This window comes from Genypterus blacodes, unplaced genomic scaffold (assembly GCF_046128005.1).
Source record: "Genypterus blacodes isolate CSIRO-AG114 ecotype Tasmania unplaced genomic scaffold, CSIRO-AGI_Gbla_v1 ptg000037l_1, whole genome shotgun sequence".
Lineage (NCBI taxonomy): Eukaryota > Metazoa > Chordata > Actinopteri > Ophidiiformes > Ophidiidae > Genypterus > Genypterus blacodes.
In genome coordinates this window covers 3,170,255-3,196,891 of record NW_027466850.1, presented here as the reverse complement: position 1 = coordinate 3,196,891, position 26,637 = coordinate 3,170,255, and the positions used below count along the sequence as shown (strand labels likewise).

Genomic DNA, 26,637 nt, shown 5'->3' with positions numbered 1-26,637 from the left:
ATGTGGTTACAATGTGGTCTGCATGGTTGATTGATATTCTGGTGAGCAGAATCGGGGTGAAAGTTGTCGCAGTAACAGTGATATTAACATCAGAAGTCAGAGACGGTGTTAGTTTTGACATTGAGCATTAAAATGAGGCTGCAGCTCTCAGTCAGGCTGACATGTTTGCGTGTGTGTGTGTGTGTGTGTGTGTGTGTGTGTGTGTGTGTGCGTGTGCATGTTTGTTTGTTTGTGTGTGTGTGTGCATGTTTGTTTGTTTGTGTGTGTGTGTGCGTTTATGTGCGCGCATGTTTGTGTGTGTGTGTGTGTGTGTGTGTGTGTGTGTGTGTGTGTGTGTGTGTGTGTGTGTGTGTGTGTGTGTGTGTGTGTGTGTGTGTGGGGCAAGCCCTGCAGTGCCCCTCTGTTAATTCAAGTTGTCATGTGGAAACATCAGCTTGGCACTTCAGTCCACTTGTGTTACATGGTGAACAGAGGGCTCAACCCACAACAAGCACTGCTGCCAGGCCAACTGTGATCCTTCGCTCCCTCATCTAAAGATGGAGCCGCTTAAAATCCACAACGAGTACTTGCCTGCAGGCGTGTGCCTTTATTTTATTCAGTGCCAGTTGCTCTCCTGAAAGCACCGGATTTAATGCTTGTCGGCTCGTTTTTACTCTGTGCTGTTGTTTTAATTATAAACGTGTTAAGATTGACGGTTGATTTCTCGGCGCCACCTGTCCACAATTAGACTACAAAACATAAACATCAGACTGTGATTGACTTGTAATTGAGTTGTAAAGAGAGAGTGAGAGATGTTCCGAACATTAAAGCACATGAGACGTCCTAAAATGAAGCGTCTTCTTGCTGTGTCGTCAGTTGTGCTTGTTGGCTGTAGCAACAGCGAAGAGCACCGTGGAGCTTTGAGGCTCTTTTTCCCTTTGGAGTCTGTTGTTTACAGGGTGTTTGTCTTCATCTGTGGAAGAACCATTCTCCTGTTGTTAGATGGAGCCTCGGTGAGATTTGTGTCAAGACATTGGCTTCCTGGAGTGTTAGGATGATGTGTTAGGGAGAGCCGTCATAGTGAAATATGGAATTAGGGGCTTTCAAAGACTCAGCAGGAGTCCTTGTGTGGCACTGCGCTTGAAATGAGGAAGAGGGATGATTGAAGATTGGAAGGAAATCGCATCACACACAACACTGTAACTCATCAAATACTCGAACCTGTTTGGATCTGTGTCGCCTCTCATCCCCAGACCTCGGACCTGTTTGCCATGATCGAGAGGATGCAGGTAGTGTAAGTGGTCTCCTGCTGCCTTTAACACTCACTTGTAACGTCTCTTTCCAGGCTTTAATGACATTACATCCTCAGATTTTCACCCACTTGGGGCGTTCTGCTTTTCTCGCTATTTTTGTCTCTGCAACATTCTGTGTTTGTCTTTATCTATCTCCCTTTTAGCCATGAATGCATTGGTTCATTGTTATTTGTAGCGCTGCACCCGGGGCTGTATTTACACACATGACGCTTCAGAATGTGCTGAAAGAAGCTTTGTGTAATTGTGTCATCAGATGTATGAGATGGTGTGAAATGTTTCCGAATGCTGTGTTGGTCCTGTAGCTGTGTAGTTTGTGTAGTTTGTGTAGACAGTGATGTTCCACTCTGGAATAAACGTCAGTGTAGCTTTAAGAAGAAACTTTGACAAAGAGAACAAGATATCTTTTGAAATATAAACATATTTCTGTAACGTGCATATGGCCTGTAAGTGGCCATAAAGTGTGGGAGGTGAACTTTGGAGCTCTTTTGGTTGGCTTAAGTTCCTTTGTGATTTTGCAGCACATCTCACTTAAAGTGAATGTAGAGTATTTTATTATTTATAATGGATGTTATCAGACAAAGAAGTAAGACTAAGGGGAACGTCTGCAGGTTGGACATTTCCAAACCAAACCCGAACCTCTATGTCCTTTGAGATTCTCCTGAGGTTAAAGAAAGACAGATGATTTCTAAGCATTTTCCATTTCCATTTGATTAATTTTTCATCTCCCGCAGCCCTACAAATATGTTACATTTTGAGTTTAAACTCTCGCCGTAGTGTAAAACACTCAAATGAAGCAGCAGAATTAGAGTAGACAGAAATAGATTTTAGAAACCCTTTTCTGGAACAGTTTGGCCCTTAAGCGTTATTGTGACGAATGATATCTGCAGTGTAACCTAATGGAAACACCTTCTCTGGAGTCACACACATCTGCTTTGCTCTTTTTTTAAACCTGCCATAGTCTCTGAAGATTCTCTCACTGTTGCTTCCTCTTTCTGTGTCTTATCTGGTGATGGATCTTGTTTTATGACAAATACACATTTCCAAATAACCACAATCACACTACACATGAATGGGACATGCAAAATAGTTTGCGTGTAGGTGAGTCTGCGTGCATGCAGTTTTGTAGTGCGGTTCACATCTCTCTCTCTCTCTCTCTCTCTCTCTCTCTCTCTCTCTCTCTCTCTCTCTCTCTCTCTCTCTCTCTCACAGGGTAGCAGAATGGATGAGCAGAGATGTCCCCTCCCTCCCCCCCTCAAAGTGAGTTCCAAACCCTCACATGTTCTGGTAGACCAGGTCTGGTAACACGTTCCGTTTAAACCTCTTCCTTATCTGCTGTCAGACAGGCTTTAGGATGCTCACCGTCTGAATTAGGAACTCACCAGGGACGAGAACTGCAAAATCACCCTCCTGCATGTCCTCTTCCCTAGACAGGTCTAATGCAGCTGGCATACTGCGACATGGTGCCAACAGGAGACTTGGGATCAAGTCAGAAAGGGTATATAATAGATGGTAATCTCAAAAAGAAGGATTTACTGCTTTGGACTCACATAGAGATCTAAAGCATGTACGCTTGGAATTGGAAGTGAAAGTAAAACAGATGTGTATGTAGATGCTAGAAGGTAGTATGAAGATATTGGGTTGTTCTAAAGTCCTTGAAGCATGAATTGAACGAGTTGATGAGTTGTACCGTTTGGCTGTATATTCCTAATTTTTATGGATATTAAAGACATGTAATAATTGTGTTAATCCAAAAATGAGCAGATTTATTTTAAGACTCTGTATTTTTCTAACAATTTTGCAATAAAATTCAACATTATGTGAGACATTCATCATAAAAGAGGAAGAGATACTGGTTTCTATGGTGACAGGAACCACATTAGTCTGTAAAGCAAACCTGTCATGATATATACTTGCCCATGTCGTGTTTTGAGTAAATTGCACCTTCTTATCTCTTACTTTCTCGCCTGCTAGTCTGCTCTTGCTATCATCACTTCTGCCCCAACCTGCACGTGGCCTATAACATGAAATGGTTCAGGCGGTTTGTAACCGAAAATAGAGAAAATTGCTGTCTGAAATGGAGAGAAAAAAATGTGCACTAAATAGGGAACTGCAGCAGAAGTGTGATGATAATAACAGATTAATGCTGTAATAATAAGGTAAGAGAATCCAGAGGTGTTTCAGATAAAGCACCATGCATTAGCTGGTAGCTTTTGAAAGTTAAGCGGTTGTCACACATCACATGCATGTTTACCACTCAGGTTCCTGGAGTTCTCCCATGAGTGGAGGTTGAAACTCTTATGCACTGTAAATTCACACGGGAAGGATACAAGGCGGCGGTGTTCAAGGTGGCAAATGTAGCGAAGCCGCCGAGAGAAGGAAGAGCTACATCTTAGTTTGTTTGCCGTCACTATATCAATGCTCGTTTCTTCTCTGTGAGGAAGTAAACCTAATCTGTCATCCTGACTCATATTTGTTTCCTTCCCTGCAGACAGAAGAAGACTACATTCCTTACCCCAGTGTTCATGAGGTACAGTTCACGCAAGCACAATACATTCTCTGCTCATTTTGAACGGGGAATAAACTAAACATGCTCACTCCTCTTTTAACATTGTCTTTGCTCATTGTTGTGTCAGGTTCTGGGTCGTTGCAGCCCCTTCCCGCTCATCCTGCTGCCACAGTTTGGGGGCTACTGGATTGAAGGGATCAATCATGAGCCCAAGGACACACCAGAGGCCGATCAACCGCAGTGTCCCACCTCCTACATCAAACTGGAGACCAACAGCACCGCCAAGATCTACAGAAAGAATTTCATGGGAAAGGTACGGTTTGGGGAAATAAGTTTCCTTTCATGTACTGCAGAAATATTGAAATACTGATTGAAATGCTGGAGAAATCAATCTTCCCAATTACCAAATGTGCTCGACTCAAGGTTTTCGTTTTTCAAATAATGTCCTCCAACTAACACTTACACCCATGTGTGACACAGAGGACACATTTTCCTTGGCATTTGGAGCAAAGTGTGGGTGTCATAAGGAGGCAGCTGTCTGTCTGTGACCACCAGATTAAAACTAAATGTCTCTGTGCTCCCCTAGAGATCCACTGCTGCTGTCCATATGTTACTTGGTTGACTAAGTAGTAATTGTTCAACTACTCAGAGGAGGTGTATACAGTTTACATTCAATTCTGTTTTCTTCTGTAGAAGATACCTCAACCTACAAATTTCTTGTGACTGACTCAGCTCGGTGCCTCCGCTTAATTGGCTGCACCTGTTGTTTATAAACAATCGACAACTTCAAAGGATTTGAACTTTCGCTGTCACTCAAACTCCTTGTCACTTATTCTAAGACCGAAACCGACCAGTTTTCAGGCCTTCACACTTTGTCAGAATTTGGCAAAACCTTTCAGCAATTGCAATCACAGCATTTCTTCGCATGGAACTGGAAATGCATTAAAATGAAATGCGTGGAGCTAGAAATGCATTTCTAGTTAATTATTTATAAAAATGGATTTGTCTGTTAATGAATTCGATAACTGTTCTATATGTACATAATCTCTGTGAATTCAACAACAGATGTCCTTCTTTTACTGTTTCACAAGGGCACTTCCAAAGCTACTTTATTTAATGAGCCAACTGTGAATCTGCGTCTCCATCTGTAATTTATTGCAGCATTTTTATTATTTTGTTTTACTCACCATGAGCTGTAGATGTTGATGTAGTCATTGCTATACTGTGTCTTGTGCTTATCGCCCCTCAGGAACACTTTAATTATTACACCACGGATGCTGCTCTGGGCCATTTGGTCTTTTCCATGAAGTATGATGTCATTGGGGATCAAGAGCATCTGCGCTTGATGCTTCGGTACGATTTCCCAATTACTTTATCCCTGACCTGTTTTCTCTTCCTTTCATGGATATCTCACAGTTTTGTGTTTGTAGGGGGTTTTATGGTTTTATAGTTAGTTCTTATATTAAGTTGTTTTGGATTAATGTTAGAATTTGAATTTGGTTAAGTTATGTTAAGATTTGTTGATCCCCTTGAATTTTGCTATTTTGCATTTACACTGCTGAGCAAAATCAGAAGTTGTTTTCATACGATGCTGACCAGGGAGAATTCATGTATCTGCCTTCATATTGCCCCCTAGTGGTACTTTATCCTTTTGATTGACTTCAAGTTCATAAGCGAGTGCATTACCAACACTGCTCACATAGCAGCTGTGTGCACAAATGTTTGCATAGTTCAATTGAATATGATTCTGCCCTCAACCAACAAACAATGTACAGCAAAACATGTCCCTGCAAGTAATGTGATGCACGTTGTGTGTTGTTTACAAAGGAATTGTTGGCTCCATCTGTGAAAATGAACAAACATTCCTGCCATTAACCTTCAATGTGCAAGCTCTGTAATAATAACCAGACCTCTCTGCCAACACACCTGATGTTGTGGTCATGAATGAGGAGTCCAGAGATGTATTTGTCCTTGAGGTTGGCTGTACCTTAAACTACAGCCTGGAGACAGTATTTAATGACTAAGGTCATAAAGAAGCATCATCTCTAGAATACCAACTGAGCGCTCAGCTATAGATGCAAGCTACCAGTCTACAATTATATTTGGCGGCCCAGGACATATGCACATGTTGAGTTTTGAAGGTAACCCAACAAGAGGGCAAGGCCATTTCATTGGTTTAGCCCAATATCACATGCAATGTCTCAAAGGGCTTCATTTGCACACACAACAAATCTTTGTCCAAAATATTCCAATGTAGTTTTGTTTTTGTCCCTCAGATTTTATATCTTGTCTTTCCACACATTATGGACCGGACAGAGCCTCTAGCAGGCAGAGCGCACATAGAGCAGTGTGAGGGTTACTGCACCTAATGACCCACTGCCTTCATTGAATAATAAATAGGTTCTACTGTATATCCACATTCATGCTGTGTATCTACATTCACAAATTAAACAAATGATATATTTTAATGCAACTGTACCCTCACATTTTTAGTAATGCACAGCATAGATACCAGCACGTCCCTGCACTCTCTAGAAACAGAAGCACAAATTATACTCCGCACTGAGCTACAAGGTACACAACAACTGCATACACACACACACACACAGTCAGAGAGGGAGAGGGAGGGAGAACTCTGTGCACCGTACAACCTCTGAATTAATGTTAGTACCTGAGAGACTCCACTCCACATTTTAATAGCTGCATTTCTGTTGTAAATGGAGCATTAGAGTGGATGAGTGTGTAGCTGGGTAACAGCCAATGGGTCCAAACCTGTTTCCACAGGGTGAACACCACCCACAGTCATCTCAGTCACTGCTGGAGTGGTCACTCACAATCCGTCTATATCAATATATAATCATGTAATCAGCAAGGCTTTCACCATGTGGTGAAAATGAGAGAACATACACTCAACATGTAGCATATAACTCAAGTATCCTGAGGTTTTATATGCGTATGTGCTGATACAGAGGTAACGGGGCTGATGGGAGCAGTTTACTGTGACCTGTCTACATGTTACTAACACTGTCAAGGTTAAGAGTGTGATTCCTGAAATGGCACTATTATTCAGTATTCGGTATAACAAATCCTCCGTGAACAGAAACACATCTTAAATGATGTTTGAAATGTCTTGCGTGTGGGCTCAAGTGCTTTCTGTTCCCCGCTCCACACAAGACAGGTTCTCTCTGAATCTGCATGAATGTTAAATGTCAGTAGGGAAACAGAAAGACAAAGACCGAAATACAGCCATCGTGTCACGCATGGAGGTCTGCAGCTTCAGAGCAGTGAGCATTTCTTTTTTGCCTTTCAGTACAAAGTTAAAAACCTACCACGATGTGATTCCCATCTCCTGCCTTACTGAGTTCCCTAATGTGGTTCAGATGACCAAGGTAGGAAATTTCACAAGCAACGTCAGCAAGTTTGTTGCATTTCAATTACAACTCAGAAAAGCTGAATGTACTTCTTTTCACTTTCAGCTTGTATGTGAAGAAGTAAACGTGGATAGATTTTACCCCGTCCTTTACCCAAAGGTAAGCGCAGATCAATCAAGCTTGTCAGATTGTTTTAAGATATTTGCTTAAGAATGTAAACCTACTACTTACCACCTACACCACACATATTAATGAGCATGTGACAAATAAACCTTTTGAATCTTGAACTCACTTCCTGTTACACCTAAGAACTTCCTGTCCTCTCATCCTCAGGCCTCGAGGCTCATTGTTACCTTTGATGAGCATGTGATCAGCAACAATTTTAAGTTTGGGGTGATTTATCAAAAGTATGGTCAGGTGAGTGAGAGACAGGGTTACTCAGACTGCTGGTTACTTTTGAAGTCACGTCTTGGTTCGAGTGGAAATATCCTTTTGCTTTTCTTCCCATGCAGACAGCGGAGGAGGAACTGTTTGGGAACATGGAGGAAAGTCCTGCTTTTGTGGAGTTTTTGGAGTTTCTGGGCGAGAAGATTGAGCTCCATGACTTTAAAGGGTGAGAGCACCTTACAGTTTAGACGCTCTCTACCTGGTATGACCTTGGCGGACCACCGTTACTTTGCTACTGATCAGGGATTGTAAACAAATCAATGTAAAAGTAAAGCCATTATATTACAGTTGCTGCAGTTCTCTATTAGTTCTCCATTCAGAGTGTCCTGATAGATCTCGTCTTGCCAACATTATGATAATAGAGAGATGAAAGCGTCCACTCATGTTTCACCCTAACACTCCTGTTTGTCTCCTCACTGTCTTGCCCTGTTCTGTTCACCTCAATCATCTCCTTACCTTTCCTCCTCTGGTGCACTCTTCGTCTCCGCCCCTCTCTCTCGGGTACTTGTTTCATCTCCTCCTGCCGTCTTCTCCTCCAGGTTTCGAGGTGGGCTCGATGTCACTCACGGCCAGACTGGGATAGAATCTGTCTACACAAATTTCCACAATAAGGAGATTATGTTTCATGTGTCTACCAAGCTGCCTTACACTGAGGGAGACTCACAGCAGGTAAAGAAACAAGTCACTCGGCACCACTCACAACACATCACACTGCAGGATCAGCAGCTGAGGGTTGGATCGGGGTACAATCAAAGACAACAAATTAACAGATAAATAAAGGTCTTGGGAATGTTATTGAACGGAGAAAGAAAAGACAATTATAAAGGAAAGGCAATTGTTGAACAAAATCGTTTTGATTTGCTCAGTTCCAATATCGTCATGCATTAGACTGGTGTCCTTAGTTTCCACAGTAACCCTGCAGAGACATGAAAAGAAAGTAGACATAAACAAAACCCACATGAGATGATTCACTAGGAAAAGAATGCAGAGGAGAAAATGTCAAACTATAATAACATAGAATTTTCCCATGGGGGAGGAAGCACAGAATTTGTGTAACCTGTTTACCTGTAAAAAGAATAATACAAAAAAAAACAATACAGCATTTTCATTTCAGTCCCTGCAGGCTCACACTTACTGAGCTCATTTTTTAAGTGTCTGACTGTGTGTGGCAGCTCGTGTTTGGCAGTCCATCTGCCCAGAGAGAGTGGCATGACTGTTATTCAGCCATCTGGGCTTGGAAAGCTGATGATACTGTACTACGGTGGGACCCTGAGATGATTGTCTTATTGTAAAATTACAGGAATGGACTGCTAATGCTCCTAATGAGAACTTATTAAACAAGTTACAAAGGGTAAAGTGGGTATTTTAAATGTCTCAATTGTTTGTTTCATGATCTGGGGTGGAAATATAAAGCATGCACACAAACTGTAAATGTGAGAGAGATTTATTGCTGCAATGATAACAAATGATCAGGAACTGAAACAGATGGCTGGTGGGTCGTTGCCATGTGAACAAATACAAGTGCTAAACATAAGGTGCTATATAGTGATTATAAAGTGGCTATCTGTAAAATAATTATCTGGAAATCCTACAGTACACATTTGCGTTGTGATACCATGCACATACAACTTATCTCGGATATGAGAAATTTATAGGAACATTAGATAACACTGAAGTTAAAACCACAGGTGCAAAGTGTCTCTGTTGTGGTTCAGTATATAGCCTGGTAACCAACAGATGCTGTGTGGAGCTATGTGGACCAGCTGGGTCTGTGTTTGTTCTTTGTGCTTAAAGATCTGGGTATTTGTTCATCCAGTTCCATTCTTCATCGACTTTATAATGGGAAAATATGATGAGAACAAATGGACTCTTCATGACTTTCTGAATTTGTAGCACTTTAGATTGGATTGATGCAGAGCCCTGCAGGGACATCGGATAGGAAATTCTAAATTCTATTAAAATCATATCCTCTAATATTTATGAGAGTTGAAAGCTGTTTGAATCCCATAGGAGCTGGTGGCTAAATGATGATGAAGAGGTGGATGTGTGCTCCAGGAGAGGCAGGAAGAATACTGCTTAGAAGTGTCTTAAAATAGATTTTGTGAGTTGCAAAGATCTCCCGGCAAAGGTCTTCCTCACGCAACAAGTCTCCTTCTCGACCACTTTAAGCTTTTTGGAAGTGAAAATGCCACCGCTGTGCACTGATGATCTACTTTAGTGCCTGTTCATATCTACGCTCATGAATCTTCACTTAAAAGCCTGTCAAAGCTCAGACTTACATTAATATTACCGTGATCTAAATGCATGTAGGGACCAGAGACCTTCTTATCTACATATAAATAATATTAATTTCTCTGCTATAAATAATTTGCATATACATTATATCTGGTTTATATACTGTACATTTTTCATTGTATTGAATCTTTGACAGCTTTTAAGGCAAGGTACATGACATCACTATTTTTGCCATTATATTTATTCTGAAAGAAGTTGTACTTGAAAGTTTATTTAGTCCCAGTCAGCCTGTGATGCGCCTCCATGTGGGATCATCTTAAGTGGTTGTTTGTGTGATGTTTCCACCTTTGTTAGCTTTGTTTATCTGTGCCATCCAGCTGCAGAGGAAGAGACACATAGGCAACGACATTGTAGCCGTCATGTTTCAGGAGGAAAACACGCCGTTTGTTCCTGACATGATCCAGTCCAACTTCCTGCATGCATACGTGGTGGTGCAGGTGGAGAATGCGTGTTCGGATAACGTCACCTACAAGGTATGTTGGAAAGACAGAAACCATAAGAAAGAAGCATTCTTAGTGCATCATTCATAAGGGTCTCTTAGTTTGTGGTTATGTGACTTGTGCTCATTCTTCCAGGTGTCTGTGACAGCGAGGGATGACGTCCCTTTCTTTGGACCCGCTCTCCCAGATCCGGCCATCTTCAAGAAGGTCGGCTATGACACAAATAACATCCTCGCACTCCACATATGATCCATTCACTTCATTCACTCTACTTCTCCTTTTATGCACTCACCTTCCTTAGGGTCCTGAGTTCCGCGAATTCCTGTTCACAAAGCTCATCAATGCAGAGTATGCCTGCTACAAGGCTGAGAAGTTTGCCAAGCTGGAGGTGAGAAGAGTGTTACACTGCAAACTGCTCCATGGAGGTGTGAAGGCACGAGTGTGTGTACACATAAACAAAGACATGGTGTTCAGAGAGGACAAGGAGAACATTGGCCCTCTACTATAGAAAGCCTGCTTTTGTCGACCAAATGTTTACAGATAGAAATGTTTCCATTCTTCTCAAACAACAATAGAAATGAGGTCTTGTACAGATAGAAATACAGGCAGATACAGATGGTGGTTTTGATTTGTGTTGTTTCCAGGAGCGCACACGTTCAGCCCTGTTGGAGACGCTGTATGAGGAGCTGCACATCAACAGTCAGTCCATGATGGGTCTGGGTGGAGATGAAGATAAGCTGGAGAACGGGGGTGGAGGTGGAGGAGGATTCTTTGAGTCCTTTAAGGTACAACCCCCTAATTCCCTTATTTCCTATTGCATTCTGCAGCCTGCATGCATGAGAGAGAATGACTATAGTTCGGGAAACTTTCGGGATGCTTTTGGCCGGGATTCTGGGTATTCACGCATGAGAAGCAAAGTGTAGGAAATTCTCGGTATCTCAAAGGACCAGCCCTGTGGCATCTTTACCTCCCAGCTTACCACACTTGGCTGTGACCCTCCTGAACACATTGTTTGTTTGTGTGTCGGTATGGCTCTGAGACTGAGGAATGTCCTGTTGTGTGTGTGTGTGTGTGTGTGTGTGTGTGTGTGTATGAAAGGCACTTTGCTATGATGTAGCGTGGTCCATCAGTGACCATTAAGGTGGTGGAGTGTGGCCCGGGCGCTCAGGCATGGTGCAGAGAGCTGTGATTGTGTGCGCTTGATGAACAATTTAATGACCCCTCATTAGGGAACCGATGATGCGGCTTGTGTGGCTCCCTGTGGTCACTGCTCTTTCTCACTGACTTGTTCCCAGCCGTCTTTTTTGCTCTTTCTCCGCATCCTCAAGTGGATGTCCACCCTTCTCTCTGTCTCTTTGTTGTCGTTTTGACACCCTGCTGCATCTCTTTATAGATTGACAATACTCCTTCTCAGTTTTCTGCCCGTGGGGATGGATTTTGCTGCCTCTCTTTCTTTCTTTCTTTCTTTCTTTCTCTCTCTCTCTCTCTCTCTCTCTCTCTCTCTCTCTCTCTCTCTCTCTCTCATTGATTCTGCTGTCCTGCTCTCTCCGGCTGTCATTCACCTCTGCCTCCCGTTACAAATATAGACTTACCCTTGCACTGTCATCCGCCTCCAGCACAAAGCCTGCAGTCTCCTTGCACAAACCTCTGTGAAGCACATCTGAAGTCTTTCTTTCACATGTTGATCTGCACTGCCCCTAAGTGTTTAAAAAGAGTCCTGCATGCATATAAGCTCATACCAGCACAGAATATACACAAACACATACACTTACATTTAGCAAAGTAAAGTATTCACAGTTCGCACAGTTCAATAGAGGTGTATCTTTAGTAGAGTGCTAAATCCAGGTCAGTGCCCATATTTATTTGAACATACCTAACCATTATTAACCAATACCATAAATTCTGTTACAAACAAAGAGTATATGTCATACAGATACATATATTTCATGATTTTCACCAAATTTTGGATAAACACTCAGCAGAAAAGCATCTATAAGTCCTTGACATCTATGACCTGCAATTATTATTTTCTTAAAACATGTTTTTTTTCTGATAATTAAGAAATTAATTATTAAATAATTTAAAAATAATTTTTTCCATTATTGTTTTGTCTACAAAAATGAGACTAAACCTATACTGTAAGTATTTTCTAACATATCCATTAATATCCTGTATATGTGACCAATTCAAATTCCCAAATAGGAAACACATTTGTCAGTGTTGTCAGGGTTTCCACATAAAGTAGCTACACTGACGGTATCTCCTCGTCTCTCTCTGTAGCGGGTCATCCGCAGCAGAAGCCAGTCTATGGATGCCATGGGCCTCAGTAACAAGAAGGCACACACAGTCTCCACTAGTCACAGTGGCAGCTTTACCCACAATCCCGCAGAGAGCCCCAAAACCCCAGGGATTGTAAGTAGCCTGTTTTGGTTGACATGATACTCCACTCCACACATCTTGTACACAGGCTACAGTACATGTACAGAACATGTGCACTTCTAACCCCTGCAGCACTTAGGTAGGATTTCTGTTTAACATCAAAGCATTCAGGTCATGTTTTTATTCACCCTTACTTTGTATCATCTTTAACAGATTTCAGTGTTTTTGATCGTGGTTCACATTAATAATCTCATTCATAATGTCGACCTTCTCATCTGAGTTTGATCGTTCAACGTCATATACAGATGTGATTAGAGTGTGTCTAGAGTGGCATTTGTGTGTGTGTGTGTGTGTGTCCGAATTACCATTGACCTATTCCAAAGACTCCTTCCCAATAACTGTTTCCAGTCCGATATGATCTATTGGTCTTGAGTCTCTACGCTGAGGCCTGAAGTGAACTCGGCGTAAATGCAGTTTGACTACCCAGACTCCCTCCCTCCTCGCTGTGGATTTGTCATGCCTGTTACTCCTCACGGCCTCGTAGAACATGTGCATGTTTGGCTGAATATGCATGGCACAGGCCATCAATAATAGACAAGGACTACACCGTCCTGTTTGGGGTCACTTTTTAGAGGTGGAATCCATTTTTGCTTTCATTGCAGTTTGGGATTTGCTGGTTGACAGCATTTTCAAATGGATTGAGGTTAATTCCATCTCTAAAGGTCCATATTTCAAAAGCTACTAACTTTGGATTGTGCCAGATACCCTTTCCCCCTTTTCTCCCTCAAGCTAGAGACTGACAGGCCTGCTCCATCTCTTGTTGTCTCCCCCTTGTGCTGGACCTTGGCTCGCTTTTTTTCGCTTTAAACAGCTTCTCAATGTGTCCTCAATATGTCCTCACTATGAAGTCCTGCTGCAAGCCCCCCTTTCAAAGTCTTTTTCTCCTTGCTGTTTCTGAATTCTATGTGTGCATGAGATCTTCTGATGTATTTTTCCTTTCCTCCCTCTCTCGCTCCCTCTTCCTGTCGTCTCCTTTCTCTCTCTGCTTTCCCTGTGCTGTCTTGTATGGCTCAGTCATTGCTTGTCCCAGGGAAAAGTCCCAGTAAATATGGACGCCGAGGCAGTGCCATAGGGATAGGAACAATAGAAGAGGTTCATTTATTATTATCCCTTCTTAATCACTGTTACTGTCTCTGTCTTTACATTGCTGTTGTCTTCTCATCATGTACGTGTGTAGTTAGGAGTAATTAGTCGTAGCCTGGTTTCAGTTTCAAATGTGCTTGTGTTGCCGTTGATCTGAGAGGCTTTTAGAAGTGTAGGTGCAATAACTATTATTATTATTAATCCAACAAAATGTGAAAAAATGAAAGTTATGCTCTAGATTTTTTTCACTTGATTTTTAAAAGGCTAAGCGGTGAATAAAAGAAAATATGGTGAAAAATGTTCGGCTGGCCACATTGAATAGTGCAACGGGCTGGATGTGGCCCGCGGGCCGTAGTTTGCCCACCGCTGCCCTAGACGAACCTAGGCAAATATGCAGAAGCTCATCTAACTTTCATAAATTGTGTAACAGGCACTTTGCAATTTAAAGAAAATGAAACAAAAAGAGAATAAATGATGAGGCTCAGTCAATTCCTCTTTTTAATGTTTAGGAACCAAGGAAAACAAGTTCTTGCATGAAGCCAGTTGTAACATTGCTTGTAAAACATGCTGCCAAATGTGGAATTACTTCATCTCAGGATTGATCAGCCATCAGTTCATAACTCATTATACATTTTATGACCTTATCACTTCCAACATCCTATTTTGTTATTCCTTCCAATGTATTCTGTGGTATGATATTGCTGTACTGTTGCCATAATGTGTCTGTATCTGACTCTGCTCTCCCTGCCCACTGTCAGTCATTGATTATTCCTGGGAAAAGCCCAACCAGGAAAAAGTCTGGGCCCTTCAGCTCCCGTCGCAGCTCTGCCATTGGCATTGAGAACATCCAGGAGGTCCAAGAGAGGAGGTGAGAGGACAGAGCAGAGCTGATCTGCAGGGAGTGGGCAAATCCAGCTATTACAACTAATACTGTAATATACATCCTGTGAGATAAAGTCTTGGTGACAGATAACAGTTCTTGAATTGTTAAAGCCCTTGTGACACAGATATGAAAATGGTCTTATCATCCATAAAGAGAGCTTATCTGAAGTACTAAAGAAAACCGTTATCACTTGTGAATTTATCTGTTTCTTTTCCTTGATCTCCTTTCTTGTGTTGTAGCCGGGAGGTGTCGCCTTGTGCCCAGAGGACCCTGGATAGCAGCCACCTGTCACAGGAAAACAGATCAGAAGACTCCTCCAATCACAGCTCTCCAGAGGTTCTCCCAACCAGGAACAGGTGACTGTCGCCTGAAATTATTCTACTTATCAAGCTTTCACTTTGATAGCTGATGACCAAGTTCTTATCCTTCACAGCGTTTACAGTGCAAGACACCACGACTATATCATAATCCTTTTTTATGAACCAAAACCATGCTTAGATTGGAGAAAAGGTTGAAGCTGTTCCTGTTTGTATTTGAATATTCAAGAATGTTGTAATGTATGATGTAAGTCTATATGAAACAGCATTGAAAACAGCTTTAAAGATCAAACTTTGCCTGGCATGGATCCCAACACACCCTTGTCACTTTTGCTGAGCCTGCATGGAGAGGGAAGGTGTGATGAAGTCAAACACACAGGTGTTGGTGCGGTCAGAGTGACGCAGGTGTGTAGTCTGGCTATGTGTTGCAGGGCCGCGTCCATCCCAGAAGCTCAGGACCTTTCACGCTCCTCCTCTAATGCCAGCAGCTTTGCCAGTGTTGTTGAAGAGAACGAAACTGAGGAGTTTGACACCGGACCGGTGGGTGAAGACAGCGGCTCATGTGATCTGGATAACACCATATTTAGGACTGTGTATGACTTAGGACCAAGATACTGTCTGACACATATCGAAGTTTGATGGATAAAAAAGATATATAAAGAATAAAACAAAATGTAAAGGCTCACGCTTGTGTGGAATAGCCAGTCCTTGTTATCCATTCTAGGTCAAAATGGAAGTACAGTATATGTGACTTCTTGTATTCCTCCTCCAGGAAAGTGGATCTTCTTCCTTGACACCAAACAAAAGGGACTCGTACAGCTCATGGGTGGAGGACAGCATGTGCAGCAGCAGCCAGGGAAGCTCTGCAGGTGAGTTCAGGTTCTTGTATTACTGGAGCAGTGTTCGCCTGCAGGTGTGAGAAGCTGGACACATACCAAACAAGTCTCACTTTCACATATCAGTGACATCTAGGGAGATCCAGATAGGGACAATGAAGAGCGGTTAATATTAAAGCGCCCTTGATCGAGGGGAGTTTAACTCAGGGATCCTAATAGCCTCATTGCTCACCTTAATCGTTGTCTTGGGAGTTAAATGTTTAACGTGTACCAATCTGCTTGCCGCTTTTTGATATCAAGTTTATTTGTAGTAGCCTTGACCGCCATCCATCTGTATTTTTCATTTTCAGCACCTTCCCATCTTCAGCAGCACCCTGACACGGGAAAGGGGACAGAGCCAAAGGGGACAGACAGCCGGCACAAGACAGAGCGCCCCCTACTGGAGCACAAGTCCTCATCTGTGAGCATTGGCGTCTAGTGATACTCACACTGCCAAAGTATAAACGTTTGTTGACATTAACTCTGCTATCTTCCCTCCTTCTTATTCACAGAACTGTTAACTTTGCGCTGCTGATGTCTCCGTGCGTGTCCATTTTCAGGTCAGCCTTGACAGCTTGCATTGTTGTTGCTTTGAGCTGTTCTCTCTCTGCTCAGTTCTTTAACCCTGGCTGCGTCTCCTTTGAGTGAATATACTGTACCTTTAAACTTCCCTCTCCTCTGCCACAGCATTCCCATAAGAAGCGTCGCTTGTGAAGGGGCGAGGCCAAGGCCAAGGATACAGAGGAGGAGCGATTAGGAGACTGACACGTGTCCCTTTGTATATTTAGCACAGATTTACCACCTCTCTCCACGGACATGTATGTACCTATAGCTCCCATTCCAGCTCCATGTGGAAACCCTCTGATTCTGAATCACTGAGGCAAAGGAAAAGAGGAGCCAGACCTCCTCACCCACACTGCATCAATGCTTCTCGTCATCTGTAAGGTGGCTTGGCATATTGGTTCAACTCGCGCTTCAGCCAGTAAACACTGAGGTCCCGTGGCTTCTTACCGTAAACACTGACATGTTGTGTGTCATCTTCAGAACAGGATTTGAACCGGATTGTGATCTTGACTGAGAGAAATGTGTGATGGTGTCGTAGCTGCTGAGTTAGTGGGTCTGTAGAGATGAAAGTTGCACTAAAAAGGACATTTTCTTCTTTATGTCAACCTCACATCCACTCTGCTCGTGCACATTGGTTTAACTCTGTTGTACCGGGTGTGTGTGTGTGTGTCTGTCAGGTCATGATTTGTGTTTTACTGACGATTTATTCTTCTGAGTAACCTGGTGGAGGTTTGTCCGGTTTATGACAGCGTTCGTAAATATGTCATGTTTTTGATACTATTATGATGCTGTTGTTGGCTGAGGGAGCATCACTCACCGCCCTCCTGAGGTGGTGAAGGTCAAAAAACAAAGGCCAATCCTTGTTAAATTGGAAATGTAATCGTACCACAGAAAATCTAACGGTAATTCTCAAACCCTGTAAAAAAAACTGTGTTTAAAGAATTTTTATTGCAAATACTGACTATGTTGAAGCTTTATGATGATATAAAAAATAGTAAATAAATATTGTAGTACCCCAGCCAGCAACAGACATCCTAGGGTTTGGTCAGAATACAGCAATTCAAACTCTGTCTCAAGATGTAAACACAAACCAATAGTTTTGATTTGATATGTGTATGGGTGTGTATACAACAGTACTGTGCATGATGTAAAATCTGCTTGCCAAACTCCTCTCTTCTCTCTCTCTTGTCTGTACACTGGTGCCATGCTTTACATAGAGGTGTTGTCCCCTGTGAGTTTGACTTTATTGCGAACCAGCCAACATCTCCAGACGCAGTGCACATTGCTGATAGAGCCAAACCCCACAATGTTCTGACTTATTTTTAAGGTGTAATATAGTGTATGTACATGAGCACTACATTTTATTTGGAAATACTGATGACCTTTGGAAAAACCTGGTTTGTTGAATATAAATTACACTGTGATATGTCTTGAGGTTGCCTTTATAATGATTGTTTGGCGTGAGCTGCATTTTAAAAAAGTCATTGGCCTCTGGCTTGAATGTAAATTAGGCAGGTAGGTATTTATTTGCACTTATCTGCTCCAACACTCTGCTGACCCTGAACTACAGTCAATTTCTGTCGAGTCCCATGAGGAACATCTAACCTTCACTGAGCAGAAAAGCTTTTTCTGTTCCTCGGTTTGCTGTGAAAGAAGCAAGTGGTAGAAGAAATTGTTTTATCAATTTTATTTCAGTGACATGACTGAAGAGATTTATTGCCTGAAGTGGATTCGTCTTAGTGACATGCAGCACTTACAGTACGTGAAAGCATCAAAGGTATAAGGCACTGGACCAAATGCTGTCTGCAGCTAAAAAATCCAAACAAACTTACTTTTAAATTTGAAATTATTTAAAGTTAAAGCTTTTAAGGTTTTCTAAAGGACTTGAGAAATGCTTGAGTAGAAGAACAGTGTCCCCTTGTGTCTCTAGTAGTGGTTCCATTCATACCTGCTTGCACTGTATGCCAGTCCATACACCTACAGACTGGGGGGGGGGAATCTTCTATGTCCTCAATTCAAATGATTGTATTTCTGTTCTCGTCAGTCTGCTTAAGTCCTTGTCCAAAAGACTCATTTGTAAATATTGCTTTTCATCCTTTTGTTAATAAAGCCAAAAAATGTTAAAAATTAATGTGCGTACAGTTTACAAGACGTCTTTGACTATCTCTGCTGATTGTAACATGAAATGATGCGTGATAAGTATGCTTAATGATTTTAAGAGACAGATTACTGCCATGACAGATCTCAAAGATACCAAAAAAAGTACTTAAGGTAAGCGTATACCCCGAAAAATAAACCCATGTGTAACTCATCTCCAACTATCATTCATTACAGCATTTCACATCTCCAGGTTCCACCACTTGAAGTCAAATGGTTCCCTGCGGACGTTGGAGCCGCAGTGCACCTCTCCCAGCAGTTTGTGGTAGGAGGCAAAGTCGTCGATGAAATTGCAGGTGAGGCCGAGACCCTCCATCAGAGAGCACATCTCCGTCTCCAGGGCACAGCGTCCATTCACTTTCGGTCCAAACGGCTTCGGGATGCCAAGGTTTTTCCCTAATACAATCATATTCACCTGGAAAAAGAGCAAATGCAAAGTAGCAACAACCAACAAAAAGGCTTTTGTAGCATGCCTGAATTTCATTTCACTATAGTGTTATATAGGTATAGGTATACTGTAATCAACATCACTGTTCTTTAGAGTCTATTAAAGTGGAGAAAACAGATATGACAGAACTGCAAGACTGCACCGCACCAAATCAGGGTAGAAGGCCACTGCTCTTCCTCGTTCCTCTGTGAAGAGGATTGGCAGGTCAATAATGTCGTCGTCTTCCAGGCCCAGCTCTCTCTTCAGGACATCCCTGTTCCAGTCTATGCAGTTCTAAAGAAGGGGAAACAGTCAAATACAGGAAGAACATGCAGCAAAAAGGCAGCAGTCGGCCCTAATCACACACTTGTCCATATATGAGTCCTCTCACCTGCACGTAGTTATTCTGATTTTCCAGATTTTCGTCTTTAAGTAGCTCATCCACTGTGATATGATATTTTTCATCCAGACCTTTTAGGAAGTGGGTGTTTTGAAAAATAGGAATTATTCAGTGTGTGGCTTTAACAATGACTGCTTTGTTAATTGTTATTATGGAAAGCTACGATCAAATGAAAGCACAAAGAATTACCATCAAACATTTTGGCTTCGCCATGACCGCCATTGTGTAAGCCTCTGAATAGTTTGTAGCCTGCATCTGGGCTAGCCAGCAGCAGCCGGAATCCCTGTGCAAAGGCAGACAAGAGACAAAGATAACACTGGCTGTCCCACATCCTGAGAGCATCGACCTCATCATACACAAAGGGAAAGCCTGCTACATTCAACACAGCAGGCCCACAACATCCAGCAGGCAAATTATAATTATTCTACATTTCATATAAACAATTTGGTGTTTTCTATCTTGGACAGAATACTTACCTTTCTGTCTGGTGCAGGAACAAAACTCATGAATTCGTCTATGTGGCCAACCAGGAGCCAGTCAGAGTACAGGGCAACGGGATTCTGAACCTTCTGGGCCCACAAGAAGTCCTGGACTACTTGGGTCATGTTTCGCCCTTGAGGTGTCCTTTGCGAAGGAAAACACTTTCAGAATTACTGAATTTACTCACCGCCAGTTTCTGTGAGTGGAAATTGCAATAGAAAATGTCAGAGAACTATTGTTGCAATGTATTTAAAAGGATTAACACAACACTCACGTAGGAAACGCCACTCCAATGAGAATTCTGCCCAAGGGGTAGTTTGTCCCATCCACAGTGACTGGAGGACTAACCTCCAAATTGCCAAACGAGTCCAGACTGCTCACCATATCATCATGAGCCATCCTTGTTACATAACCAAAGTCAGGACCCTGAAGAGATTAGGTCAAGACAAGACACAACAGCTGCTCTCAGGGTGTTCCCACTTCTGAATGACCTTTACATCTCTAACCATTTGATAGAAGAGTTTTAAACTCTTACCAGTAGCTCTTCATAAGGAAAGTCCTTAAGCCTTCCATCTCGAGGGGAATCCAGAACAACAGGAAACCCATGGTGTGGTGAGTCAATGTAACCAAACTCCAGCTCATCCTGGGGTGGAAAGTGGGAATTATTGAGATCCAGATTAATATACAACCATTGCTTGTATCATTTTGAAAATCTACATGAAAGCATCAACAGTGAGATGACATCACCTGCATCCAGCGATCTCCTCTGTTCATGTACTCGTAACACACCTTCAGCTTCAACTCACACTTCTGAACCAGGTTCCTTATTCCTTTTAGGAACTGGTAGTTATCTTTAGTACTGAGAAAGTATCAACCAAAGTTAAAGAATCATCTCGTCATTACAGACTTCAAATAGATTTTTTTGTATCCGACAATATACAGTATATCATCATCATCATCATCATCATCATCAGTTTTCCTTTACCTGCAGACAAACACCTCTATGGGCTTCTGGGTGTTTGGTGTCATGATCCATGGTGCCATTTTAAACACGACTCGGTCTGTGAAAATGGGGGTTTCAGGAAAACCCTGTGAAAACAACAGAGAAGCTACTGTTTGAGAGAGACAAGACTACAAGATACTGATACACAGTTTCTGTTTATGTTGAACTTTGATCACTTCAGGTAACCAAAATCAGGACACTGAATCATGTGTAAAAGAGAAACACGCGAATAAAGAAAGATAACAATTAAGAAAGGCAAAGTAAGAAGGTGAACTAAAGATTTGGAAACTTGATTCCATTAGGTGGCTTACTGAAGCAACAGGCTCCAACACACTGAGGTTGATGGTGATGAGCCCATCAAAGTCTTTGTCAGGAAACCTGAGGCCCTCCACAAAGAAGTCCATGCTTGCAGTACCCCCAAGGTAAGGTACTTCCTTGGACAGTTCCTCGGAGCTCAGCACCAGTGGGTAACGTTTTTCAAAGAAGCCGAACAGACTTCCTGCGGGAGAGCAACACACAAGTTCAAATACTGAGGCAACAAATCAGCTGATACATAATCGTAATGTAACAGAATCTGCCGTATTTACTCACTAAAGGTATGGTATGAGGCTTCAGAGGACTTGGACCTGAAGACTCTGACACTCCATGCATCCCCCTGAGAAATGTGCATGGTGAGCTTGTAGCCCTCTGGCAGCTTGGCAGGGCCTTTGGTCCTCAGCACCATGAGAGACATGTCTTTTAGATCTGTGGACACATATGCAGGGTTAAAATTAGTATCAGCGTCAGCAGTATCAGAAAGAAGGGCCAACACGGCAGAAAGTAACCTTTAACCTTATGATAAAGGGGACTTCCACATAAAATGTAAATAATTCTAGAGTGTCCACCGAGAGGCGATGTACAACTGGGCAATAGAATAGTGACTGTCCTTGCCAGCCCCCAAGTGTTACTTCACTGGAAAAAGTACTTCACCACCCTCATGAAGAGTGCAGAACAAATGGACATGGACAGAGCAGGTAGGTCTGCTAGAAATGGCTATAACATTATTCTTTTTACCTGAAATTTTGTTGACAAAGTCGTGCTCAATGTCTGGTTTCTTCCCATATTTGCGCTCTGCGTCACAGTTGGTCAATAGGATGGCCCCATGCCCCTTCGGACCCCATTTCCAGGATCCCTGACAAGTGTTGAACAAACCAGACACCTCCATATAATAACATTGTTCAGTGTTATGTGATCCATATTTCCCATATTTTGGTCTAAGTTGCACATATTTCCAAATGAAGTTCATGCATTGAAACAAAGAAAAATCACATGGCAGTTAGTTCAGTTATCTGCAGTGCATTATGCATGATTAAAAGATAGCTAAACCAAATTTAGCATGGTAGGAGGGGTGCTGACAACAAAATCTTGCATAACCTGTTCAGGCTTGTAGAAAGACAATCTCTTCAAGGTGCCAGATAGCAGAGCTGCCCAAAACACAACTCACCTTGTTGGGATTGTTCTTTTCCACTTTGCCATCTCTGTCAGCATCCACATCCAGGGAGAGTTCTGTGTGACAAACGGGTTTTGAGGTTGAGAATTCCAGTTGCCATTCATTTCACTGCAAAGCTCTGGTTTCAAACATGCTGTCTACCTGCGTCTCTAGATCAAACTGTGCACATGAATCACTGGAAGGCACACATATCTAAGGGGAAGCTTATCTAATCTAGCCCGTTCCAGCTCATAGGTGAGTCATGCTTGAGTGCTGGTGTTCATTTAAACACATCGCCAATGTTCTAATGATAAAATACTGGAAAAACAACAATTACAGTAAGTAACGTGTAAAATTAGCATTGGCAATTATATAGCATGTCTCATTTTTCATTAGTTGATGTTTCATACCAATAGCTGTCAGGTGCAGGACTGCTCTCCCCAAAACCTCTTTTTTCTCCGCATAGTATTGGACAGAAAGCTTTGAAAAATAAACAATATATTACATACATGAACAAGACAGTAATAATTAGCACCACGTTCTATTGTAAGTATGAAAATGCATGGATCAAACATTGTTATGTCATGTGAAATACATTTGCCCAATATGCTTTCCAGCATTTACAAATATGCACTTGGTTTCTCAGTTGATACATCCAGAAATGGTTACTTTGCATCGCCTTTGTCTTATTCATCATGCAGTTTGAGACCACTGGATTGTTATCCTTGAAACCTACATTATTACATTCACAAAGCAGTTGCAGATGAATGGGTAAATCATAGGGGACAGTCTGCAGCCTTTTGCAAAACCTGTTTGAAGGAACTGGGGTGGAATGACTCGGATCGTTTCTACTGAACACCAACCTTGCTGTCATTTTCAAACACACTGGCCTCTTCCATGGTGATGAGCAGCACTGGGTCTCCATTCAGAGAGATGAGAGCAAGGGGGGCCGTCTCCAGAGGGGAGGGGCTGATGTTGTAGCGAACATTGCTAGAGCACTTCACAGAGAAAAACTTGGAGCGGGGCGGGGCGGCCCTGAGAATGAAAGGAAGAGCATGCAGGGATATATTTACACAAAACAAAATGGTAGTATATTAAAAATGTTTTCATCTAAAGACAGAGGAGTGTTTGCAAATTTAGGAGGGGCCGTGCTGTATGCAGACGAACCACAAGCTCCTCTATCAACACATTGAAGTTTGTTAAACAAAGACAAACCACAGCAATGAGCCAATCAAGTCTCTTCACAGAGTGGCTCAGATACACAGGATAAAAAAGGAGCAGGATGTTTATTACACAAGTACTGTACACTTTGATCCCTGGTGCAAGACCTCAATAAATTGCTGTCAGCAAAGAAAGAAACGTGTAATTATTGCTCCTAACTTTTTATGTAGTTTCACGGTCGTTTTAAGAGACACAAGTGGGAACATGTAGACATTAGGCCTGGAGCAAAAGGAACCACTCAGTAGCATTTTTCCAAGAATACTAGTTGGTCCAAAGGTTGCCATGACTGCAAAAGTAATTTGATTACCACTGATGTGTGGACAACCCCGTTTGCAGCAGATATGTAAAAAAAAGGAACTATTTTGACAAGCCCTCCATAGCAGAAAGACGTGGAATCATAAGGTCGCTTGAATTCAGTTACCATTGGCCACCTACAAGGACATTCTGGGGCTATAGACCTGGATCACTTGTCCCCTGTTCCAGTGGTTGTCACACACTCTCTGTCACACTATGACTTTATCATAGGCTGAAAATTGGCAGAATGTAACCTTGTCTTGGGGGCAACAAAGTCTCTCCTGTTAGCAACAACAGACAGCTGTTGATCCACTGAACAAAGGATCATGAGCTCCGCCACCACCAGGGTCTCAACACAAATGGATTCCTTCTACAATCTCCTCACAATGACACCATTCTTACATGGCTTACAGTAAAAGAGTGTTAAGTGACAGAACGCTATATAAGTAAGTAAACAATAGAACTATGAAATTGAAATGAAATACATTTAGCAGTAGATTCACTATTGGTTGACTCATGTATTTGACAAGTTTGCATTTTGTGTGAATTCAGAGTGAAAATAAATGAATAAATACTAAGAACTGATGCTTGTTGTATAGCCTGAAGTTTTGTGCAAAGTCTCAAAAATAACTACGAGACTAGACAAGACTACACTAGACTGAAGACTAACGACTGAAGCCTAAAGCCTAGACTACAATAGAATACTGTAGGTGTGATGTCATAGTGAAATACTAGCCTACCTGCTCACGTTCACACTAAGTTCCGTGCCGACCACATGCATGGCTTTTGTTGTTTTGCCATTATCTATTCTGAGCGTCCGAGACCGAATCATGGTTCCTCCAAATGTAATAGATCCAGTGGTGGTTCTGTTCCCTACAAGGAAGAAAACTGAGCTCACATTCACAGAGGGTCAACTGTGTGCAACAAGTGAGTCAGGGCTCCAGGTAGGATTAAAACTCCTACGTGGTGATTGGTCAAAGATGACTGACCACTCCCTCCCCCCTCCCCTCTCTCTCTCTCTCTCTCTCTTGCTGTCTCTCTCCCCCAACGCCATCTGTCCATCTGTCGGGTTATCAGCAGGATTACTCTGTAATTTGTGAAGCCATTTTCATGAAACTCATTGGACAGGTTGGTAATGAGCCATCAAAAAAACCCATTTCATTTTAGTCCAGGTTAACCTGATGGTTCGATCAAAATTACCACTTGTACATTTATCTGCATCTCCATGTTGGTCCACCTATTTGCATATTATTATTATTTTTCCACCATTCAGAATTTTTTCCAAATCATTTTTTTGTATCTGCTCCTATAGTTTTGGGTCAATTGACACGAGATTATACATGTAGAATGTTGGGTCAAGCCGGACAAAAGTTATTGTTTTTTGTGATACTCCTTACTAACTGGTTGCCAAATTCGAGTGGGCGTTGCTCATTTTCCAGAAAGTGAACCAATGGTGGCGCTACGTAGTTACCTTACAACAGGTACAGTTAGAAATCCCCCAGTGTTGGTGTGCGGGGAAGTGGGTGTGGTCCAGTGTCTGTAACCTGTTAAACTCAGGTGTTACATTTCTAACGAGTTTGAGACGGTTTCACATATAAAACAAAAGGCTGTATATTCTAAGTACTTTGTCGATATTTCTGGTCGCTTTACGTTTTATGTTGTCACTATAATAACACGGTAATTTAATATGTTTACTGATACGACGACCTCATGTCTCTAAACAACACAATGCACGCAGGAATACAATAATGTTGCAAAAAGATAATTGTACAAACTTTGAATGAGTAACCAAAAACACAGTCTGATGTTCCGCTCGTATGTGTGTGTGTGTGCGTGTGCGTGTGCGTGCGTGTGTGTGTGCGTGTGTGCGTGCGCGTGTGTCCGTATGTTGGTCGTACCTGTTCAGGTTCACCCTTAACTTGGTGCTGATGACATGGACCACACTCTGGGCATTCTCTGTGTCCAGGCGAAGTGTCCGTTGATATTCCTGCCTTGGTTTTGCCATTTTAAGGATAGAAGCTGGAATCTCCGTTTGGGAAACTTCTTGCAAAATCTTCGCGATTCCGCTCTGCCTCTTTATTTGGGATAAATAGTGGGCGTGGGAACAGCAGAGGTGTTTGTTTCCCGAGCTTTTCCTGTGTGACCTGACACGCACAGGTTCAGTACTCTGCCTATACTTGTTGGCATTTTATTCTGTAACTCAAGTGGGAGGACAAACACTGTGTACTCTAGGTTCAAAGCTCAAAATCCCCATTGAACGTCCCCCTTTTCATTGTTTACCATTTCCCCCATATATACTCAATCATTACTGTTGTTTACGTACGATTCATTGTTCTCATATATAATTTAAATGTATATTCAGATATATTTACATGTCCTTAATTATATAATTGTGCCGCCATGCGGTATGTAAATTAAGCCTGTATTGTCTCATAAGATAGAAGTGGTTCAACATACCCATTGGAGCATAAATGGAAATAGCTGCTGGTCCCACTGAAACGCAGAGCCTTTATCTGCCGAGGTACAAAACAACAACAACAACAACAACAACAACAACAACAACAACAACAACATTAATAACAATAATAATAATAATAATAATACATTGTATAGAAATTGGCATGTAATAATGATAGACAATGACATTAAGTTGACGTAAGCCCACTATTTATAAA

The 26,637-nt window shown here is 42.1% G+C and overlaps 2 protein-coding genes across 10 annotated transcripts in view; one reads left to right on the top strand and one right to left on the bottom strand.

Moving 5' to 3' along the window:
* The window catches only part of rap1gapb (RAP1 GTPase activating protein b), a 42,538-nt gene extending 24,365 nt beyond the window's left edge, over positions 1–18,173 (top strand). For 4 of the 8 annotated variants that reach the window (XM_076147137.1, XM_076147135.1, XM_076147141.1 and 1 more), the window contains 22 exons: positions 1,233–1,268; positions 2,502–2,549; positions 3,781–3,819; positions 3,926–4,111; positions 5,048–5,151; positions 7,109–7,187; positions 7,275–7,328; positions 7,503–7,586; positions 7,682–7,782; positions 8,156–8,285; positions 10,229–10,384; positions 10,487–10,558; positions 10,653–10,739; positions 10,996–11,136; positions 12,632–12,763; positions 14,632–14,741; positions 14,996–15,112; positions 15,487–15,613; positions 15,846–15,942; positions 16,260–16,369; positions 16,461–16,508; positions 16,636–18,173. In XM_076147137.1, coding sequence (XP_076003252.1) covers positions 1,233–1,268; positions 2,502–2,549; positions 3,781–3,819; positions 3,926–4,111; positions 5,048–5,151; positions 7,109–7,187; positions 7,275–7,328; positions 7,503–7,586; positions 7,682–7,782; positions 8,156–8,285; positions 10,229–10,384; positions 10,487–10,558; positions 10,653–10,739; positions 10,996–11,136; positions 12,632–12,763; positions 14,632–14,741; positions 14,996–15,112; positions 15,487–15,613; positions 15,846–15,942; positions 16,260–16,369; positions 16,461–16,469 — 2,019 coding nt within the window. In that variant the 3' untranslated portion in view covers positions 16,470–16,508; positions 16,636–18,173. Of the gene's footprint in view, positions 1–1,232; positions 1,269–2,501; positions 2,550–3,780; positions 3,820–3,925; positions 4,112–5,047; positions 5,152–7,108; positions 7,188–7,274; positions 7,329–7,502; positions 7,587–7,681; positions 7,783–8,155; positions 8,286–10,228; positions 10,385–10,486; positions 10,559–10,652; positions 10,740–10,995; positions 11,137–12,631; positions 12,764–13,804; positions 13,883–14,631; positions 14,742–14,995; positions 15,113–15,486; positions 15,614–15,845; positions 15,943–16,259; positions 16,370–16,460; positions 16,509–16,635 lie in introns of all 8 variants that reach the window. The other 4 variants (XM_076147138.1, XM_076147136.1, XM_076147142.1 and 1 more) reach the window with 3 other exon arrangements.
* A 210-nt stretch (positions 18,174–18,383) lies between these two features.
* Positions 18,384–26,355, bottom strand: padi2 (peptidyl arginine deiminase, type II). 2 transcript variants are annotated; one of them, XM_076147143.1, is made up of 16 exons: positions 25,861–26,355; positions 23,311–23,482; positions 22,858–22,927; positions 22,463–22,524; positions 22,033–22,150; positions 21,571–21,723; positions 21,291–21,478; positions 20,962–21,065; positions 20,724–20,835; positions 20,512–20,619; positions 20,251–20,402; positions 19,973–20,120; positions 19,686–19,779; positions 19,488–19,567; positions 19,265–19,390; positions 18,384–19,084 (listed from the first exon to the last, which is right to left on the bottom strand). In XM_076147143.1, exons 1-16 carry the CDS (start codon positions 25,965–25,967, stop codon positions 18,851–18,853), a joined length of 2,028 nt encoding a protein of 675 aa, XP_076003258.1. In that variant the 5' UTR covers positions 25,968–26,355; the 3' UTR covers positions 18,384–18,850. The 2 variants fall into 2 exon arrangements, with proteins under 2 accessions (XP_076003258.1, XP_076003259.1); XM_076147144.1 differs by lacking the exon at positions 25,861–26,355 and adding an exon at positions 24,703–24,929.
* Between the last annotated feature and the right edge of the window lie 282 nt (positions 26,356–26,637).

What these genes read in the sequence shown, in the direction of transcription:
- padi2 (XM_076147143.1), bottom strand. Translation starts at nt 25,967, where the DNA reads ATGGCAAAACCAAGGCAGGAATATCAACGGACACTTCGCCTGGACACA. An exon ending in AAAAGAACAATCCCAACAAG is followed by an intron (nt 22,151 to 22,462) that starts GTGAGTTGTGTT and finishes AACACTTGTCAG; the next exon opens with GGATCCTGGAAATGGGGTCC. An exon ending in TGTTGGAGCCTGTTGCTTCA is followed by an intron (nt 21,066 to 21,290) that starts GTAAGCCACCTA and finishes TTGTTTTCACAG; the next exon opens with GGTTTTCCTGAAACCCCCAT.